Source organism: Hermetia illucens, chromosome 3 (assembly GCF_905115235.1).
Source record: "Hermetia illucens chromosome 3, iHerIll2.2.curated.20191125, whole genome shotgun sequence".
NCBI lineage: Eukaryota > Metazoa > Arthropoda > Insecta > Diptera > Stratiomyidae > Hermetia > Hermetia illucens.
Genome location: NC_051851.1, coordinates 20,292,895 through 20,310,331, shown reverse-complemented (window position 1 = coordinate 20,310,331; position 17,437 = coordinate 20,292,895). Strand labels below are relative to the sequence as shown.

Below are 17,437 nucleotides of genomic sequence, written 5' to 3'. Positions count from 1 at the left end.
ACAGCACTTATTTTTAACATATATTTAAAAAAATCTCAAGCGACTTACTGTTATTACGCGAACACAAGTTCACATTTGGTGGCAAAAGTCCCCATTCCTCGTCGCTGTTTTCGTTGCTATCACCCATATACTGATCCGCCATATCATTCGACCACGTTCCAATCTCAATGAAGCTTTCATTCTGAAACAAAAATAAGTCAAATCATCATCCTAACGACACAAACAAAGCATTTATTACCTTCAATTTCTCATCAGCCTCTTCTAATAAGTCATTGGCCGTTTTCTCATCTTTCTCATCTGATTCACTAGGTTTGCCTTCTTCTCCATCATTTCCACTATCCTTCTTCTCCTCCTCACCTTCCGTATTACTTTTATCCTCTGCCGATTTCTCCGTCTCCTGTTCCGCATTATTCTCCGAAACATCCATTAATTTTGCTTCGCGTGATTTCTTCAGCACTTCTGATAAACTCCACCCGAAATCAAGAATAGGCCATTCGAAATTCTCATCATCGATTTCCATTTTTCCCAGCCCGATATCATATGAGACTTGTTTTCGTATTTCATCCGCCAATAAGAGTGCATTGATACGATAAATAATACACGGCAAGCAGACTGCAGCTCTCCACAATGATGCTGGGAACGGATGTATGGTGCAGAGTTCTGGAACAAGAATTTGTTTCTGTTCAAGATTCTCTCGCTTTGCTCTTTTAGTTTCCTCCGAGCTAGTTGGCAAAGCTACTCCTTTTCGGTTGACATAGCGAGGTGTCAGGAAATTCAAGCGAGCGCTTGTATGATCGACGTCGAGCAAGGGTTGTTTAGAATTTTGTATGGTAATCCCGTACTTCCGAAAATAGTACTCCTTAAAAGTGCTGTAATTTTCGCCAGGAAATGAACTCTCAGGTGACAAATGATAACATATTTCTGCCACATAGAAATATTGTGGCTGATCCTGATTTCGATACCAAGGCATGACTACTGCATCTTTAAATTTGTTTGGATCGAAGGTCTCTGACTTTCTTTCATCATCGGAAACTGGTTTGGGAAGCTTCTCGGTGTTATTATAAATCACATTGAGAAAATCCCAGTCAACGAGAATTCCCTGATCACTCTTCACTGTTGGCACAATGAAGAAGCAATTTTCATTTGCTTCGGGATCGAAAAGCATCAGATATTTTTGCAATCTTAGAACGTTAGTAAATGTGAAATTCAGAAAATGATTAATCCGCTGAATTTGTTCCTCGTTCAGGATAATACTATCATCAGAGAGTTCTAAAGACACCTTCACTTCACCGGATCTTGTGAATATGGGAAACGCGCTGACTTTTGGGATTTTCTTAAGCGTCAAAATTCCAAAACCTTGAACAGCATCTTCGGGAGGATAGATCTTCCGACCACGAGTATTTTGCTCTTCAGGTATCGGGCATTCGAGTGTCATTTTTATGTTATAGAGGAACGTACTTGCACCAACAACTGGCCGGCAGAAGGAAAAGGCCGAAGCGATCTGAAAAGAATAACTAAGAAAGCATATTCATCTTTGATTTAAGATTGTAACATACCCGTTTATAATAGTATTGTCTCCGTTTTGTAGTTCCTGGTCTCGGTTCTAAATTTTCATTGACTATTTGTTCATCCAGTTTTTCTAATTCGAAATTTTCCCAATCTGGTTCAGTTGCTTTGAAGGCCTCCTTACCAATTGGTTGCAAAGTATCATCGAGCTCATTGTACCTATGCAGCTCTCGGCAAGCTATCAAAGCTGCGACACGTCTTGCTAAGATTTTTGTAGGCATCGGTATCCCCTGCAAATAAATTAAACGTGTTTGAATATATTTTTAAATATTTAATTTTTTCAAAGTAAGTTTCATGCCCACCCGTGTGGCTACGTCGATGGGTAATTCCAAACAAAGTACCAGACAAGCGAATAGCCACCTTCTTCACTTTTGGGTTAAAAAAATCCGAGGCACCGGCAAGACGAGAAAAACACGCAAGTAGAAAAGACTGAAGTTGATCTTGTTACCGAAGCCCACAAAATTGAAGGTGTTTGGCGTCCTCTTTTAAGTACTATGAACCCGTTGGGGAGTTCCGTCCCCACGTACTCGAGGAGGGTGATCAGACCCGAGGCTGCAAGGGACTCGTCTGAAGTGGCTCTGCCACGAAGCCTCACCGGAGGTTATCTGGTACCATGGGAACCGGGATGGTCCTCTGAGAACATATGTTCCAGGATAATTCTTGGAGGATGTGTTCTCGGCCCGATTATTTGTGGTTGGCCCCCTAGTTGGAGTTTCATGGTGGTTGTGGTTATGCCTACATCGCGGGCAGAGCTCCTCGGAGCTCGAGCGTGAAGTTGCGCTGTACAACTTGGGTGCCGTATTCCTTAGTTGCAGCAGAGGTTTTAGATAGGCCTCGCATCCACTGGTATGAATGCTAAGCCTGCACTCAGTATAAACCAGGACCGCTGTGCTTGCATGGCGGGGCCCTGATTGTGGTCCCAAATTCAATCCGTGTCCGAAGAGGACCGTGGGATTATCCCTTCACGGCCAGTACTCACGTTAAACCCCAAAGGACTTTAAGTACTATGAAGAAAATATTAGAGGGGATGGCGTACAACAGATGATGACTACGCGAGATGTCACAAATGCTTTTAATTAAATTAGGAGCACTTTTAGTTGAACTGAGTCGACTCAACTGCGAATGAGTACCTGGGCCAAATCAGGGTAATAATCTGAAGCGAGCGCAATGCTGACCACATTGCCTCCTACTATGTATTAGAGTGCACCGTTACGGTTTCGAATGAAATGCTCTAAAACACTTCAAGGCCCTGATCCAATATGGATGATTGCACCAACGATTATTATTATCGGAGTGCTTCACCTTTGCGCATCAACAAAAAACAATTTTGATCGATTTTCCATGATGATCTGGCGCTAGCAGTGGTTGCTGGGCATTTTGAAGACATGGAAATGTATGAAATTGCAACCATTCATACTATCAAAGTGTAAAGCTCGGTTAGAGTAGCATCGCCTGTCGCAAGAATGATCCCTGTAGATCTATTAGAGAATATGGTGCATGATATCTACGAGAGAAGGAAAACCAATGCCTCCAAAGTGACTGCTGGCTTCAGAAACGCCACTAAGAAGGAATTGTACGGAAGTAGCAGAAATGGTCAATAACTCTGAAAGGAGCTCTTGAACTCATACACAGACCCCGTGTTTTGATAAACGGGTCGATCAAATACACGAAGAATCAAAATTACATCTTACCAACCAAGGTACTTATAGGACGACCCTCCAGTGCAGAGTGCGGCGCTAGGTCCGATGATCCGAAGCACATAATGTTCAATTGTCCAAAGTTTGTGGAAGAGAGAAGAAAGTTGCTGTTCAACTTGCCTCAAGGGTAAAATCAGAATCACAATCTCATTGAGATCAGAGGCAAACTGGATCGCAGTGATCACTTTAATAGTCGCGATACTAAAAAAAAATCCCAGGAACTGGATGGAACGCGGAGAGCGCGACAAACGTTTGTTATGATCGTGCTAATATAGACCTAGCTCGCAGGGAGGAGTTAATACTCATATCTTATCACACTGGTTGAGCACAAAACTGCAACCTGGCACATCAACGTCCCTCTAAAAAATTTCAACATTGAATCAAAATTTTTATCGAACGTTACTTTTTAATAAATTTGTATTCTAGAGATAAGATAAAGTATAAAGATCTCGTGTCGGTGTTATATGTAATTTGAAGATAAGTCACCAAATCTCTATAGTTTTGAGTGAATCCATTCATTGATCATGCCGGAAAAATGCATGTCACTTCGGTGCATAACTTCTTCGTCTTTTTCTTCAGCCTTTGTCCCGTTCACAAGTGGGGTCGACTCGTCGTGATTGGCTTCGCCATTTGGCTCTATCGAATACCTGATCTGGGTGTAATTTCGAGGCTTTTAAATCCCCATCCAGCGTATCAAGCCACCGTTGTTTCGGCCTGCCTTTTGGTCGTTTACCATCGACTTCGAAATTCAGACCAATCTTAGCAAGTGAATTTTCGTTAGCACGAATTGCGTGACCATACCATCGAAGACGCCTCTCTCGCAATTTTTTCACGATCGGTGCAACCCCATAAATATCGCGAATATCCTCATTTCGGATGTGACCAAAACGTTTCACGCCACCACAAGACGCAAGACGCCGTTCATTGTCTTTTATAGTCGGCCAACACTCAGAACCATAGAGGGCAACAGGACGGACGACATTGCGGTAAATTTTGGATTTGTAACGTTCGTTGAGACGTCGATCACAAAGAACACCAGTTGTGGAACGCCACTTCATCCAAATTGCGTTAATGCGTGAAGCAACTTCATAATACAGTTCTCCATTGGCTGACAGCGTTGACCCGAGGTATTTAAAATCGCTTGTCTAAGATGAGCCGTCTAAGACGACGGCTCATCTTAGACAATGAGTGACGAGATAGTGACTATCCCTTATCTCACAATTTTATCAATTAGCGCTGCGGGGCGCCGTTTTAATGCCACAAACTCCCAAGTCTGCTGTAATTAAAGCAAGGAGGCATAATCCAGCCAGCTCAGGTCTCCAGAGCCAACCCGTACCACTCCCGAAGGAAAGCAATTCTACACCTAGAGATCTCTCTGAGATCCTCAAAGAATGATTTACCTAGTGTCCGTAGCCTAGCCCTAGCTAGAGATGGGTAATCGCAAAGCTTCCTTTGCTTCCTAGCGCGAAGGTTTCCCCCTCTTCTCCGCAGCTTTGGCAATACGAACTGTAGAGTATGCCGAGTCTGGCGGCATGACCCGCTGTGGGTCAGTGTCCCATGCAGACAGCCGTAATCTTGTATGCATTCGCATGCCTCATGCAGACTGACAAGATCATTGTCCTGCACAGTAAGAGTTTTGACTCTATGGTGAGACGTTTCGAGCGGAACAGTTTTTGTAAGCTGAAATAGGCTCTGTTGGCTACCCACAACCGTGCCCCGGATTTCATCTTCGTAACTGTTATCGGTTGTGATTTTCAACCCTAGATAAGAGAAATTATCAACGATCTCAAAGTTGTAGTCTCCTATCTTTATTCTTCCCGTTTGGCCAGTGCGGTTTGATGTTGTTGGTTGGTTGGTTTTTGGTGCTGACGTTACCACCATATACTTTGTCTTGCCTTCATTGATGTGCAGCCCAAGATCTCACGCCTGCTCGATCTGGATGAAGGCAGTTTGTACGTCTCGGGTAGTTCTTCCCATGATGTCGATATCGTCAGCACAGGACAGTAGGGTGGAGTTAGAATGACCCGCTACCAGGATCCATAAAACGAATACAGAAGGCACTAAAAGAATGCTCTCTAATGGTTGATAACCTAGCCCGGCTGCGGATGCCAAATCCCTCTTTACCCAAAATTAGATGCCAACCAAAAATACACAAATCAGGCAATGAAATGAGGGAGATTATTGCAGATTCTAACTCCCCTACTTACAACATTGCGAAGTGGTTGGTTGAGGAGGAGGAAGGATTTTGTAGATCCCGCTCCTCTTATTGTTTTGCAGACAGTTTTTTGTGGAACCTAGTTTTTGTCCTAACTGTTGTTTCCTGCTTGTTTCTTTCCTCCATTATTTCTTTAATGTCCCGCGTTGCCCTTGCGTAGAGCTTCCCGCTTCCAAGAACTGTTAATGATCTCAGAAGGTTGTCGGGCATGTTGAACTCCTATTGCCGTTTCTTGCTCAAGGCCGCCCACCATCAATCAACCCTTAATGCCTTCTTTTCTGGGCCGAAAACCAAAGACTCCCGTCTGATTGTAAGGTTCCCAAAGGCCGACCGAGCGTTTGAGACCACCTCAGCAAGATGCACCCCTAGCCGTATTCGTCGATGCTTCAGACATTGCCGTAGGTGCTGCTCTTCACCAAAAAGTGAATCATAGCTGGTAGCCATTGAGCTCATTCTCCAAACAGCTCAATCCCGCTCAATAGAACTACAGTACCTATCATCGTGAGTTACTCGCCATGTGCCTTGCAATTAAATACTTCCAGTATTCCCTTGAAGGCAGGCCGATCATCCCGTTCACATTGTTCACGGACCATAAGCCGCCCATTTTTACTTTAAAACTAAAGCCAGACAAAGCGTACCCTCGCCAACTTCCGCACTGAGCTTTATCAGCCAATTCACTTTTGACATTCAACACGTGTCTGGAAAAGATAACGTGGTTGCTGGCGCTTTGTCACGTGTTGCAGAGATTAAATCCCCGCCACCGTCAGTTTTCCAGCAATCGCCGAGGCACAGAAGGACGATGCAGTTCTTCAGAGCTTGAGGACCAACTCCAAATTCACTTTTAGGGTGTTTCCTATCGTCGGCTCAACATTCAGTATATAGTGCGAGACCTCAGACAACGGACCAAAGCCATATATTCCGGCCGATTCCGAAAGGAAATATTTCACGCCGCTCACAATCTTGCACACCCAGGCCTTTTGTCGGGAATGGATCCCGCGCTTTGGAGTTCCAGCCGAAATCACTACTGATCAGGGAATGCAATTGGAGTCTATCCTGTTCTCGGAGTTAGGTAAACTCCTGGACTTCAAACGCCATCGGACGACTACGTACCACCCGCAATCCAATGGGATGCTGGAACGCTGACATAGGACACTGAAGGCCGCTATAATGGCACACAATGACTCTTCGTGGTCGCAAGTCCTACCTTCCGTTTTACTTGGCCTACGTACTGGCCATCGTAAAGAGTTTGCCGCCAGCTCCGACAAGCTAGTATAAGGATAGAATTTGAGACTTCCCAGCGGTCCTGTGACCGATACCAGATCAGTCCTTTCCACCACTGGGCTTTTGCGCTTGCTCCGGGACACCGTGGCAAAATTAAACCTAACCCCCGCCATCCCGTCATTCTTCGGCGAAGGCTAACAACCGCAAGAACCTGGATGTCTACATACGCGTCTTGGTTCGCGTGGATGCTTCCTGAAAGACCGCTACAGCCACCTTTTGAGGGCCCCTTCGACGTCCTCGAGCGACGTCGACCTCATTATAGCTTCAACGTCGGGGGCATGATCAAACGGGTCTCCTTGGCTCGACTAGAACCCTTCGTCCAGCAAGCAAACGCAAACAGGGCGAGAGGCGCGAGACGCGTCCGTTTTGGCTTACGGCAGCCGAGTTGAGGGAGCCGTGCGTCTAATTTCTCGCTTTAGTGTCAGCTGGAGGTAGAGTGTTGTAGCGGAGCGAGCAGCTTGCGTGTCGGATGCACGCAAGTGCGAATCGCGGTGCAATCTATGACAACGAAAATTTTTTTTGATGTCATGGCCACCACGATTCGTACTTGCATGCGTCCGATACCCAAGTTTCTCGCTCCGCCACATTTTTATATTCAATAAAATATGTTTAAAAAGGTTCAATTTCTCTAGTGATTGGCTAGTTTCTACATAATCGTCCTGAAAGCACTTACCAGAATGTCTCGTTTAAGCCGTGAATTGATTGGTAATCGCAGCGTATACTGATACAGAGTAACGCCATTTCGAATCGTTTGTGCACACCGCCAGATTGGGGTAAGTTTAGTGAAAGTATCACTTGGTAGTTTGGCACAATAACGATTAATTAACGAAATGGCAGTACCCAAATTAACGGATGCACCTGTCAGAAGTTCGGGAAGCGGTTTGTACGGTTCAATACTTTCGTTATATCTATCGGCCACCTCGTGTTCATTTTCTGCTGGTTCAACGTTGGCACATTTCCTCAACAGCATCTGAAAATACATACTCTCAGTAAAACACAAAGTCAAAACGGAAATCAATTTCATTACCTTCTCGATTTCAATATATTGAGCTAAGGATTCGACCATTTTCTCAGTAGTGTTTTTCATTTCAACGAGACCATGTTCGTAGATTCGTCTGTTATTATCTTCTTTTTCAGTTGATGGTTCTACTACGCATTGCACACGGTGCATTTCTTGCTTCTCAGATTCGTCGTCTCCGTTTGACGTTGGCTCCTCATTCGCAACCAAACTTTCAGGAGTTTTCCTCGAGCAAACGAAATAATGACTTCCATCGCACAACGTTTCGTTATCAACTGATTTGCAGTCTATATCACTTCCAACGAGAATCATGTGAAAGGCTTGCGATGCTCGAGCCCTACCCTTACATTGCACATAGCTACGATATGTCGAAGGGGGATCCCATCGCACAACCAAATTACACTTTGGCAAATCAATTCCTTCTTCCAATACAGACGTTCCAATTAACACATTGCATTCATGCATGCGGAACCTTTTCAGGACTTCCTCTTGTTTCCGGTGTTCAATTTCAGCTTCTTTGGCTTCTTTCAGTGGATCCGCCACACGATCAACTGTGTATTGCACTTTGAGAAAATCGAGATCAGGATCGTGTCGTGACACTTCGTAAAGTAAATTAAAAAGGATTTTTGCCGTATTCTTATCATTACAGAAAATTATTCCACAAAGAGCGTCGGGGTCATTAGCATTTTGGTTCGCTTTGAATCGACTCCCAGGTTGATATTTTCGCTTTGGTCGTTTAATATTCGAGCCGTATTTGGCGGTGGTTGATTCGAGCTCTTTTCCTGAATGTTGTGTTATTCGTTTCTCCACAGTTTCCGGATGAACTATATTCAGTATACTCTCTAGGCCGTCTACTATACGCGAGGCATCTCCATTCTTGTGCTCGGAAACAGTTTTGATCTGTGCTTCAAGACAAGTCGCCAATTTCGGAATGTCCATGTTCTCCAAGTCTTCGGCAAGTTTATTCAAAACTTCGTTATCCGCTCCGTCATCCTTTTTCGTCACTTCTGGTTTGAACAATTTCAAAGTTTGCAACAAGCGTAACACTTTTGGACTTGAATACCGCTCGATGCGTTCCTTCTCACTTGGAATTTTTTGAAACATGAAATCCGAAAATGCTCGAATTTGCACAAAAGTCGTTGATACAAGGCACAATAATAAGAAATGCCTCTCATATGGCGTCTTCACTTTCTGTTTCTCGATTTGAGCAAGTAAATGTAGCGCTGCACGATCTGCACACCAAGGACCCATTTCATGTAGGACTTTTAGATAGTTATCAAGGAAATCGACGGGTTCCTTCTTGGGATCCGGAATGGCTGCAGTGAAACTTTGTTAGAATGACTTTGAAAGCATTTGTTAGACTTACGATACCTTGTAATTCTTCAAGAAATTCATCGCTGTAGATTTCTGAAGGATCGTAACGATGATCGTTTAAGTATGCTTTTCGTGTTGTGACTAGTTCTTCTAGGACATCTACGAAATCATCACGTTTTAGGGGAGAACATTGTAGGATGAACTCAGATGGTTTTGTGCAATATCTGTGTAGAAATACAAATTTCATATGAATCAATCAAATTCAGGAAATTAGTAAGCATATCGTAAAAATATTTTCAAAATGTCTCTTGGTCTTAGAGCTCCTAATCTCCATGATTGTTTTGAAAGGTGTGTTCATCTAAATGGCACTAGCTTCTGGACTAATATGGTCTTCCTTCTACAAAAAAATTCTTTTTAGATACTTGAATTCTACTATTTAGACAAATTAGATGTCACGATATTTTTCCGTTTTAAACAACGGAAAAACCTTCCGCTTTCTATGACTGCTTGGGAAGAAATATCGCTCCGCCACAGCTCTAAGCCCCAGCTGGAACCAAGGTGGTTTCAGCGAGAAAACCCGAGACGGTTTACTCAGCGGGAGAAGCTGCCTGCCGCTCCCAGTTGCGTCTGCCCTCTGGAAGAAAGACTTCAATCAGTCTGAGGAGACCGTCTTGGACTTACCCCCAATATTTGAGCGAACGCTAACCACGATCGAGTACCTCCTAATGGCATCAATCCTCGCCATTACGTGGGTACAGACATCCAACTTCCTACGGGTACTGAACCCTGGGTGGACATGGAGGCGGTTTAATTTGGCCATGGCTTCCCGTGGCAGATGCAACAATATCAACCTCTCCAAGACCATCGCTCTTGTTGAGGAGGAGGTCGCCGAGGAGTTGTAGGTTCTCCTAGTACATGAGATCAACAGAGCTGGCAGCAGACTCTTCGCGGACTGCTATACGGGGGCCAAGCAATACAGGAGGCAAGACCGTCGAGCACCATAATAACGACCTCCAGTGTCCGATGCCAACGTTCCAGCATCCCATTGCGAATGGTATGCAGTTGTCCGATAACGTTTGAAATCGTAGAGTCGATTCGAACTGCATTTCCTAGTCTGCGCAAAACTCGCAACGCAAAACGGGACTCCATTCTCGACAGAGAGCCTCAGCAGATGGCTATACGGTAATGTCCTTCAGAGGCATTGCCTCAAACCACCGGGTAAACCGATCAATGATCGTAAGACAATACTTGCAGTCGTGCAAATATCGCGAAAGGTTGATCTAGGCAATACCCCTACTTCATTCTTAACATCACCTTATACTTCTAGCATGTGATGCACTCTCTGACTCAAGAATGAACGCCCTTGCTCATGGCCAGTCAAAAAAATAGCTGGTCCGCTATCCGAATGTCGAGTTGCGTAAGATTGTGCACTGAGCGAAATGCTGGCTAAAGAGCTGTGTCATCCTTCTGGACCGCAGCAATTGCCAAAAAATCGGTTTGCCGGGCTTTTACCGTAAAGAAAATGTGAGACGCTTATAGCCCGTGAACAAAGTGCCCTCAAAAGAATAATGGAAGTATTTGATTATCAAATACGCAGCTAATAGCTCACAATCGTAGGTGCTGTAGTTCCGTTGAACAGAGGCTTCGACGAACACGGCTAGTAATGCGTCTGGTGCTCAAACGCCTGGACAGCTTCTAGAGACCACATTACCTCCTGCGACTCCTTTGTTTTAAGCCCAAACAGGAAGGCGTTAAGGAAGAACTCGTGATGTGCGGCTTTGGGCAGGAAACGAGGTAGTAGTTTACCATGCCCAAGAACCTTCTGAAGTCTTTTACCGTCTCAGGCAACGAAAGGCTCGCGATCGCTCGTATCTTATCTGGACTGAGTTGTATGCTGTCAGGGCTGATGAAGTAACCTAGAAATTTCACTTGAGGTTGGAGGAATTTGAATTTCTCAACGTTGAGAACTAGACCATTGTCAAAGAAACGTTGGAAAATTCACTGAGACGTGCAAATGATCGAACACAGTGGAGAAGGCGACCAGAACATCATACAAGTAGACAAGACAGAAGTCTAAGTTCCGTAATGCAGATTGGATGAATTTCTGGAAGGTTTGCACTGCATTGCACGAGCCAAAGTCATCCATATAACCTCGAACAAACCGAATGGTATGCAAATCGCTATTTTTGGAGTATCCTCGAGAACTACAGGAATTTGGTGATATGCCTTAGCTAGAGCCAAGGTCAAGAAAACACAAACAGTCTTGGATGAGAGGATAGGGTACCGATCCGATATCATCTGAGCATTCAGGCATTTGTAATCTCCAGAAAGTTGCCATTCGCCCTTAGGCTTATGGAATAGATGGAATGGAGACGAAATGTTATCACATTGAATAAAATATATTAGACAAAATATTATACCGAAAATTATTCCCATTACGATGACATGAAAGTCCTGGGGGTTTAACGTGAGTACCTGACGTGTAGGCATAATCCCACGGTACTTTTCGGACGCGGATTGATTTAGAAACTACAATCAGAGCCCCGCCATGACTGGCACAGCGGTACTGGTTTATACTGAGTGCAGGACCAGCATTCATACCAGTGGATGCAAGACCTAGCTAACACCTCTGCCGCAACTAAGAGGTACGGTACCCGAGTTGTAGAACGCCACGCTTGAGCTCCAAGGAGTTCTGCCCGCGATGTAGACATAACCACAACCACCATGAAACTCCCGCAAGAGAGCCAACCGCAAATAACCAGGCCAAGAACACATCCTCCAGGAATTCTCCTGGAGCACATGCTCCCAGAGGGCCATCCCATGGTTCCAATGGTACCAGATAACCTCCGGTGAGGCTTCATAGCAAGAGCCACTTCAGATGAGTCCCTTGCAGACTCGGGTCTGATCGCCCTCCTCGAGTACGTGGGGACGGCACTCCCCAACGGGTTAACTGGAATCCATTACAGTGACAGGCGCCACAAAAAAACGCTCTAAAACGCTCTTGTCGTTTGAGTTAAATGGCGAAATTAATCCTGAGATTGAGCGATAGCATAGGTCAGGACGCCAGACAGCTTTTAGGGATATCGAATTGGTGGACCTCGGCACAAAACCGGGATGTCTAGAGTTCCTTATTAGTTGTTGCGCCGTTGATGATAATGAGTCGTGGAGGACCAACATTCCGAGCATACATCTGCTGGTGGAGTGGATGCTTCAGTCGGAAGACAAATGGTAGGAATTAGTGTCATTCGTAACTAATGTGCAAAAAGAGCTCCGTATAGCGGAAAAGAAAAGGGGAGGGAACAGCGATACAGGAATGACAGCATAATTGCTAACCGGCCCCGTGAAGTACGTCAGCGGTTTCTGCTAATGTGTTTAGAAAATTCCACATCGTGGCTTGGCACAAAGAAAGATATATAAACTGTTCGATGCCATCGACGTTCTCCCCATTATTGCAAACAGAAAGAGTATGATGACCAGCCAGACTGAAAATCTAGATCTACTTTAGGGTCTCACAGTATTTTGTCGCGTTTATGGTCTCCCCTGAACCAGATATTCAGTCAAAATTAACCCGTTTTGGTCCAAAACACTGATATAATGGTTTTCTCGACTGAAATGGTGATTTTGAAGTTTTTGCCGGAAGGCGAAAAGATGACCCCACTGTTGAGACTCTCCTTTGGTTTCAGGCGTGTAGCGCATAACCAGACTCCACCAACATAAAGAGTTTTAACCTCATTGAAAATCTTAACTGGAGTTTTCTCCTTGACAACGAACTAGACAGAGCGGATTTTGCAAGTAGCAGGAAATTGAATCGACATTTTTCACAAGAAATGATCCTAGGTCAAAAGTTTTCAACCAACTCAAATCGGTCTGATTTTAAAGAGGAAGAATCAGGCGACACGGCAGTGAGAAAGCATTCCCTATGGCCGTGAGAGCCTCAGTTCGCCTACTTTCTTTTTGGGAGCCCCTTTGGCATACAAACTGGTCCAAATTAGGCAGACCGCAACCGACTAAAATCCTTGGTTAGAAGACAGAGATCATGGAAAGTACGTTTTCGGTCAGCATATCAGACGTTAAGAAGAAAACGCACCCAAGCATTCGGACAAGAAACCCGTTAGTCATCGCAAAATATTTCTGGCCGTCCATGAACAAGGACATTCATTCTTGCGCCAGACAGTGAATCACATGCCAGAAGTGCAGAACAACAAAGCATGTGTGAAAAAAGGGAGGAGTGTTACTTCAGTCCACCAAGAGTTTCCGCATAATCCACCTTATGATCATTTGCCCTTTGCGAAACTCGCACGGTTTCAGGTGTTGCCTCACAATCTTCGATAGGTTCACGCGGTGGCCTGTCGAGAATGGATTCGCTTTGGTATGCCGGCAATTATAATCGCCGTCCAGGGAATGCAGTCTGGGTCCTCTCTTTTCTCAGAGTTGGGCAAACTCCTCGGCTTTAAATGCTACCGGACAACCGTCTATCGCCCGCAGTTCAATGGGAAATGGGAATGCTCGAAAGGTGGCACAAGACGCTGAAGGCCGCTATAATGGCTCAAGACAACCCTTCTTTCTGCTGCTGCAAGTCCCGCGGAATTGGTATACGGGAAGAATCTGAGACTCCTCAGCGACCCTGTTCTCAACATCAGGTCGAGACTCAACGCAACCGATCTCTTGTGTCTGCTCAAGACTCAATGCCAAAACTGAAGCCGCCATCACCCGGCAACACGTGAAAACCGTGACTGAAGAGCCCAGGGATCTCGAATCCTGTACGCACATGCAAATTAGGACAGACGCTCCTCGGAGACCGCTGCAGCCATTTTATGAGAGCCCCTTCAAAGTCCTCGAGTGAGGCTCACATTATTATAGCATCGACGTTGGGGGCACGACCAAACGAGTCTCATTGGCTCAACTAAAGCTCTTCGTCCAGCAAGAAAACGCAACCAGGGTGAGAGACGACCGACGCATCGGCATTGACTTGCGGCAGTCGAGTTGAAGGAGCTGCGCGTCTGGTTCCTCGTTGAAACCCCCTTTGGTCTCACCTGGAGGTGACGTGTTGTGGCGTAGCGAACAAGTTACGTGTCGGACGCGGACATCAAAAAATAATTTTTGACGGCGAAAATTGTTTTTCGATGTCAGTCGGAGTTCGAATGTAAAGGAAGCAGGAGGAGAGAGGTCACTTCTCTCCATACAATTAAAATAATTTCAATTAATAAAATAATCAATTTAAATTACAGAAGAAAAGTGTTTAAGTTAAATAAATAAAAATAAAATAAATCATTTAAATTAATTACACTAGAATGAGGTGGAGGTCATCCCGTGTATCCAGCGAAATTCTTTGAAACTTTCACGATTTATTCAGAACACATTTCTACGGTTCGTAAACTAGGATAATTGGGAAATTATACTGTACGAACTTACCAGGGATAGAACAGTCCAAGGTGTTAATGGTAGGATGTGAATTCAAGCGCTCGTAGGATTGTTTAAACCTCGCCAAGAAAATGCTTAAATTTATAGTAGGATTACTGAGGGAAACACTTCAGGCCAAACTACCACTTAGGGAAGCTAGAGATATGTATGTAGATTCTACGGGAAGAATGACGAAACCTTCAGACATATTTCGGGACAATGCCCCGCACTTATGCAAAGTACGTTGAGGCATAATTGATCTTCTTCTTTTCTTCTTTTTCTTCAGCCTTTGTCCCGTTCACAAGCGCGATCGGCTCGTCGTGATCGGTTTCGCTATTTGGCTCTTTCAAGTGCCTGATCTGGTTGCAATCTCGAGGCTTTTAAATCCCCATCCAACGTATCAAGTCACTGTTGCTTTGGCCGGCCTTTTGGTCGTTTACCATCGACTTCGATGTTCAGACCAATCTTGGCAAGTGAATTCTCCTTAGCGCAAATTGCGTCACTATACCAACGAAGACGCCTTTCTCACAGTTTTTGCACGATTAGTGCAACTCCATATCGATCGCGGATATCCTCATTTCTGATGTGATCAAAACGTGTTACGTCACTAGTGAAACGCAACATTTTCGTCTCCACTACCGCAAGACGTCGTTCATTGTCTTTTATAGTCGGCCAACACTCAGAACCATAGAGAGCGACAGGACGGACGACATTGGGGTAAATGTTAAATTTGAGACGTTCGTTGATACGTCGATCACAAAGAACACCAGTTGTGGGTGACGTTCCACAACTTCACACAGGTTTGGCTAATGCGAGAAGCAATTTCATAACGCAGTTCTCCATTGGCTGGTAGCATTGACCCGAGATATATATATCGCTCAGTTCTGAGCAGGTCACTGCCGCTGACAGTGATAGTGCCTGTTTCATAGGGATCGTTCGTCAGAAACCCAGTTTTATTCACATATTAAAAATTCTGAAGACCAGACTAGCAGGTATTTTCTTAGCGGAGTCCTTACCAACTAAAATGGAAACTGCCGCGGCTCAAGGCTTTTTTTATTTTCATTGCTCAAAAATGACCATACATAAAAAAAACAAAACTGAAGACTCACCTTAAAACGGTAACAATATCACTTGCCGTCTCTGCTCTGCAATCCAAACAATTTTCGAGCACCTCCAACTCTGGACGCAGCTGCCCCGGTAAGCACCCAGCGCTATGTAACGGACCAGCTAAGCCCAGGATTTTTGGCTTTTGCTTACATTTTCGGTAAAAGTTCTCAAAAATAAAACGCACAATCCCTTGCTCACCCTCCTTGTGACAATCCTCCACAACCACCACATTAACGCTGTCCAGCTGAAAAACCTGCAACGCTTCCAAGCATTTCTTCGGGCTTACGATGATCACTTGATACCCGTGGAAGACATCCATCCAGCGGATCTCTTCGTCCTCCAGGTTGGCATTGTAAACTTTCAGATCTGTCAAGTGGTAGAGCAGATTGTAGGCCGATTCGCCGGTCGTTTCGTTGGTCAGGTACAGGGAGACTTTCCGCGGAACGGTTGATCGGATCTGGTAGGCGAGTTCCTGGATTAGCTTGAGCGCTATGAACTCCCTCGAGGAATTGTGTCCCAGGCATATAATTATGTTCTTTTCGACGGCGGCCGCAAGCAGTTCCACTTGATAGTCGCGCGGCGTGAACGCTGTGGTGTGTACGTTATCTGACCAGTGAAGGGCCATTGTTTGTGGAGAAATGCGCTTCAAGTGATGATGCCGACGTCATTAATAAACAAAACAGAAAGCATTGGGTGTCAGACCTCCTTCAAAACAGAACCACTCATCTAAAAATCAAATAAACAACTGGATGTCATCTTGACATTTCATTTTTACCTCCTTCTGTCTAAATAAGTTCACAATAGAACGATCCGCATGGGGAATCCCAGAAATATATGGCAATTTAGATCACAATGGACGGTAAAATTGGTTGACTTGGAATATAATGTACGTGAATACTCAAAACATGAAACTGCTAAATCCGTTTGAACAGTACGGCAATGAAATAATTTTTCGGGTGTTCTTCCAATTAGGTGGTGTGAGCCTTCTTTATAGAAGAGGTCCACAAATGTTAAGTATAACATGCTGATTGCAAAAATGTATGTGGTTTACGGCGACCCGGGGTTATAAGGGGTGAAATAAATGCACAAAATTTTGGGAAAATCGCGTTTTTTACATGTAACTTCAAAACGGTAGAGTCCTGTGACCTCAAATTCAACATGCATATGCATCTTAAAAATACCTAAACATCACACTCGGCTGAAACTAGTATTGCCTGAGGACATCGGTTGTGATCAAAGGGTAGTATAGGTCCCAGGGCGAAACGTGGATTGGTACCCACGATGGAGCATAAAACCTGGAAAACACCTGCTGAACCAACACCAACAACTTTACTACCAAACCCCATCTCCCCCTCCACGTGGTGACTGTTGGGAGCTCTTTTTTAATGAAAAGCTGCAGACGGAGAAGAATGAAGACGAGTCTCCCGCACCTAAAAACGGGACAAATTGTATCAGCTGGTCCTCCAGGTTGGGGTTGAGCACCCTACACGGAAAACCGAAGTTACGAAGCCATAACAGGAGCCTCGGACTGGACGGATAACACAATGACGAACCCGGCAACGACAAATGAATAACGATTTGCGCTTTTTCTCATAGAACGTGCGCTCTCTGTACAGAGGTGGAGCTGCCAAGCAGCTAGCTGATACCCTCTCTCAATATAGGCCTGATATAATAGCGATGCAGGAGATGCGTTGGACGGGGCCGGTTTCCTGGAGAAGAGTCGCTATACCATATATTATAGTAGCCATCCAGTACACCATGTGCTCGGAGTAGGTTTCTTAGTCAGCCAAAAAATGAAACCTGCTGTTATCGGCTTTGAAGACATAAGCAAGCGGCTAT

At 44.8% G+C, this 17,437-nt stretch overlaps 1 protein-coding gene across 1 annotated transcript in view; it reads right to left on the bottom strand.

Annotated features, from left to right (window-relative positions):
* The window catches only part of LOC119651541 (endoribonuclease Dcr-1), a 37,613-nt gene extending 21,265 nt beyond the window's left edge, over window positions 1-16,348 (bottom strand). The window contains exons 1-7 of the mRNA XM_038055172.1: window positions 15,601-16,348; window positions 9,149-9,315; window positions 7,787-9,093; window positions 7,433-7,729; window positions 1,557-1,796; window positions 239-1,501; window positions 49-181 (exon numbers count right to left, since the gene is read on the bottom strand). Coding sequence (XP_037911100.1) covers window positions 49-181; window positions 239-1,501; window positions 1,557-1,796; window positions 7,433-7,729; window positions 7,787-9,093; window positions 9,149-9,315; window positions 15,601-16,223 — 4,030 coding nt within the window. The 5' untranslated portion in view covers window positions 16,224-16,348. The remainder of the gene's footprint in view (window positions 1-48; window positions 182-238; window positions 1,502-1,556; window positions 1,797-7,432; window positions 7,730-7,786; window positions 9,094-9,148; window positions 9,316-15,600) is intronic.
* Between the last annotated feature and the right edge of the window lie 1,089 nt (window positions 16,349-17,437).